Source organism: Tupaia chinensis, unplaced genomic scaffold (assembly GCF_000334495.1).
Source record: "Tupaia chinensis unplaced genomic scaffold, TupChi_1.0 Scaffold000222_1, whole genome shotgun sequence".
Classification (NCBI taxonomy): Eukaryota; Metazoa; Chordata; class Mammalia; order Scandentia; family Tupaiidae; genus Tupaia; species Tupaia belangeri.
The window spans coordinates 270,043-274,644 of NW_006159697.1; the positions used below are offsets into that span (position 1 = coordinate 270,043).

The following is a 4,602-nucleotide window of genomic DNA, read 5'->3' on the forward strand; positions in this document are numbered from 1 at the left end:
AAAAAAAAAAAAAAAAAAAAAAAGAAAAGAAAAGAAAGAAAGAAATGCCCTGAAAGTCGTACATCTTGGGCCAGAACAGCTGAGGAGTCCTGTGACCTTCCTGGACTGCCCCAGGCACTCTTGTGACATTGCAGCAACAATGTTAACTACAAATGGCCTCTCCCCTGGGACCTCCACCTGCCAGGGCTCCCGTGGTTATAGAGAAGTTTAAAGGAAACATGATTTTCAAGGAAGAGACCACCTTAGTGCTGGCCAATGGTAATATCGAAAGAGCTAAAAGGGGAATCGGATCTCTCAAGAGACAACAGGGGCCTCGGCTCTCCCGGAGACCAGCAGCCCTGCAGTCCAGTGACAACGGCTCACCTCACTCTTGTCTTTCCAGTGAGTTTTATCCCCTCAACGGGAAGGAAAAGGGGGGAGCCAGCCCATGGCCTGGTGATTAACGTGGCTGGTCCCACACGTCTGATAAGTACCGGTCGAGTCCTGGACCTGGTTGCTTGAGGAAACACACCGAGAACCTGTGTTTGCATGCTCAAAGTCCAGGAAGGAGGGAAGAGATGGGGAAGGGACTTTGGCATGACCATTCCCCATGGTGGGGTTCCTTCTCCCTGTCTCTCTAGGGTTAGCACACATGGTAAAATGAAAAAAAAAGAAAAAAGGAGCGGGGGAGACGGGAGCATGCCTTTGTCGTTTCCATAGCACCTTGCGCCAAGCAGTGCGCAGGCTGCACAGGGACTACGCTCGCATCCAAGGAGCTACGTGCCACAGCACCCCCAGGACAGCCTCCCCGGGACCCCTGACACCCAGGGCAGACACATCTGAACGTACCCGATCACTAGGAGAAGGGCTGTCATCCAGGTTGTTGAGGGCGTTTTCCACCCGGGCCAGGCGGCCCGACAACGACAGCAGAAGGTTCACCACTTTGTCCAGGTCGCCGACGAACATCCGGAACTTGTCAAACTCGTTGGGCTTGCACACGTCCTTCACGATGGCCTCCACCTCGTCCCCCAGGGCGTTGTTGGCCTGGATGTCCTCCAGCAGGCTCTCCCGGGCCTCCCGCAGTACCTGCAGTTTGCGGCTGATGCTCTCGATGAGCTCCTGCTGTCGGGGCACAGGACGGCGGGGAGACACAAGTCAGCTTGGCCGGGCGCTGCCCTGGCTGTTGGCGCCTCTGCACACGCCACGTGGGGGCTATTTGGCTGAACGGGGCTGGGGGGAGAGTTCGTTTTCGCATCATCAAATACTAGAGGATTTATAAGACTCCGGGAAGGAGCAGGGCTCCTGGTTATTACTGGCACATGAAAATACAGCAGCTGGCTCTTTCCCACTGTACACGATGGCAGGCGATAAAGCTGCGAAGCAGGACACTGAGAAGAAACCTGAAGCCAAGAAGGCGGATGCCAGTGGCAAGGTTAAAAAGGGTGACTCCAAGGCTAAAAAGCCCAAGAAGGGGAAGCCCCATTGCAGCCGAAACCCCGTCCTAGTCCGGGGCATCAGCAGATACTCCCAATCTGCCACGTATTCCAGGAAGGCCATGTATAAGAGGAAATACTCGGCCACTAAATCCAGGATCGAAAAGAAAAAGAAGGAGAAGGTTCTTGCGACTGTCACAAAACCGGTTGGTGGAGACAAGAATGGGGGTACCCGGGTGGTTAAACTGTGCAAAATGCCTAGGTATTATCCTACTGAAGATGTGCCTCAAAAGCTGTTGAGCCACGGCAAAAAACCCTTCAGTCAGCATGTGAGAGAGCTGCAAGCCAGCATCACTCCTGGGACCATTATGATCATCCTCACTGGATGCCACAGAGGCAAGAGAGTGGTTTTCCTCAAGCAGCTGAGCAGTAGCTTGCTACTTGTTACTGGAGCGCTGGTTCTCAATCGAGTTCCACTGCGTAGAACACACCAGAAATTTGTCATTGCCACCTCCACGAAAATTGATATTAGCAAAGTAAAAATCCCAAAGCACCTTACCGATGCTTACTTCAAGAAAAACAAACTGGGGAAGCCCAGACACCAGGAAGGTGAGATCTTCGACACAGAGAAGGAGAAATACGAGATTTCAGAGCAGTGCAAGATTGACCAGAAAGCTGTAGATTCGCAAATTCTGCCAAAAATCAAAGCTGTTCCTCAGCTCTAAGGCTACCTGCAATCCGTGTTTGCCCTTACAAATGGAGTTTATCCTCACAGATTGGTGTTCTAGATTTTTTTTGCCAAGAACCTAATTAAATAACTGATCATATAAAAAAATAAAAATAAAAATAATAAAAAAAAGAAAATACAACAGCTGGCCCCACTGCCTGGTGGTTAAGGAAATCAGATCCTCCTTGGCTGACCTCATAGTTCAAATCTGGGCCCCAGGGGCTGGAAAATCACTCCATGTGCATGCCCAAAATCCAGAAGGGAGAAAACAGAGAAGGGATTATGGCGTGACCATGCTCCACTGGGGGAGGGGGGGACCTCTCTCTGGTGAGTGCACAACCCCTCTGGCAAATTAAAAAAATAAATAAATAAAATACAGCCAGGTGATGGCACCGCATGGTAACACGACCGGACCCACGGGGTTTCTGTCTTTGACCTCCCTGAGTACAGTGTGCGGACACGTGCCCACGGGAGAAGGGATTATGGCGTGACCATGCTCCATTGGGGGAGGGGGGGACCTCTCTCTGGTGAGTGCACAACCCCTCTGGCAAATTAAAAAAATAAATAAATAAAATACAGCCAGGTGATGGCACCGCATGGTAACACGACCGGACCCACGGGGTTTCTGTCTTTGACCTCCCTGAGTACAGTGTGCGGACACGTGCCCACGGTCCCGGCTGGCTGACAGTGGGGGTGGATCAGGCACGAAGGCCCCATTGGGGGTGCCCATCCCGTTCTCTCTCTGATGAAATAAATAAGCTACAAAATGAAATTAAAACGGAATGGACCTATTCCGCTTCTGTTAATATCCTATTAGAAAACACCAGAGTCCCGACGGCACTGGGCTGACGTCCCCTCCACCCGCTTTCCCCATGCATGTGTGACATCAGAAATGCACGCTGCAAGAACACAGGATGTGGGATGACGCCACGAGCCTGCCTGTCAAAGTGAGCAGAAAAACAGGACCCCTGAGCCGCCGGCACCAGAGCAAGCTGCAATGTACAGCATTTGTTGCACACGGTGCAACTGCCCAGCACACATTTCCCACACTAAAAACGCAAGAGTGGCCCAACTCAGAGTGACTCCGGCAGTCCTGTGACAGTCACTGCGGGTCACGTGGCACCCCAGCACCTGTTGCCTCTCCAAGCAGGTGGACTGAGTGCCACACAGAGGAAGGTGGGCACAGCAGGGTAAGCTGCTTCTAAGGCCTATGGTAGCATGAAACACACTCCACCACGTAAAGAACACAGTTCTCGGAACCAGCAGTTAGTGTAATGGCTATGTCACTGGACTCCCATGTAGTAGATGGTGGTTCGAGTCCCAGACCCAGTGGCTTAAACTTACGCCGGGTTCGTGTGAGTGCATGCCCAAGATCCCGAGAGGAGAACGGAGGAGAAGGGGTTGTGGCATGGCCACCCCCCGGGGGGTGATTTCCCGCTTTCTGTCTCTCTCTCTTTCTGGCGAGCACACGCGCCCTATAGCAAAAACCTCTCCAAAAAAGAAAAGAAAAGAAAAGAAAAAGAATGCACACGCTTGCCAGAGAGAGACCGAGAGGGGAAAAGTCAGAAATCGCCCTCGAGGGCAGATGGCCACACCACAATCCCTTCTCCTCCAGACCCCTCTTAAATTTTCGGGGATGCACAATGCACAGGCACTGGAGTGCTTTTCAAGCAACCAGGTCCAGGATTTGAACCAAACATTCGGCCATGTAGGACCCCGTGCCTTAGCCACCATGCCTACTTGACTGGCCCCAAACTGAAACCATTTTTGGTCATTTAAAGAAGAAAAACACGGGGCCAGAGGCACAGCTGTCATGCAACGGTCCCACATGGCTGGTCCATATGGGGCAGGTTCTGTGTTCATGTCTAGGGACCCCCGAACATGCTACACACATGTGCATCCATGATTTGGGGCTGGCTGACGCTGGAGGTGAATCGTGGTATCAGGACTCCGTGGGGAGTTCTGTTTTGTCTCTCTGTGCCACTCAAGGAGGAAATAAATAAACTAAAAAAAAAAGAAAAGAAAAGAAAAAAGAAAGAAAATGCAACAAAGTAAGTCATGAGCATTTTTGCACAGAAAACATAAAAAAAGAATCACAACTTTCCCGACGACCTAAAAGACTAAACCCAATGGTACCCTGAGCCAGAGACAGGGCCTCTACAAGTCCCAAGACCAAGACCTTTACTTTTCCCTTCCTTTTTCATTCCTTTAAACCAAAACGTTACTGTTTCCTAAGCTGAAAATCCATTTCCCGGGAACCAGCAGTAGGCGTAATGGCTATGTCGCTGGACTCCCATGTAGTCAACTGCAGTTCGCGTCCCGGACCCAGTGGCTTAAAACTCACGCCGGGTGCGTGTGTGTGCGTGCCCAAGATCCTGAGAGGAGAACGGAGGAGAAGGGACTGCGGTGTGACCATCTCCCCTGGGGGGTGATTTCTCACTTTCTGTCTCTCTGTCTCTCTCT

The 4,602-nt window shown here is 51.4% G+C and overlaps 1 protein-coding gene across 2 annotated transcripts in view; it reads right to left on the reverse strand.

Moving 5' to 3' along the window:
* Window positions 1–4,602, reverse strand: part of SHROOM2 (shroom family member 2) — an 11,451-nt gene that overhangs the window by 2,818 nt on the left and 4,031 nt on the right. The window contains exon 3 of one of the 2 annotated variants that reach the window (XM_014587570.2): window positions 829–1,098. In XM_014587570.2, coding sequence (XP_014443056.1) covers window positions 829–1,098 — 270 coding nt within the window. Of the gene's footprint in view, window positions 1–828; window positions 1,102–4,602 lie in introns of both variants that reach the window. The other variant, XM_014587569.2, reaches the window with a different exon arrangement.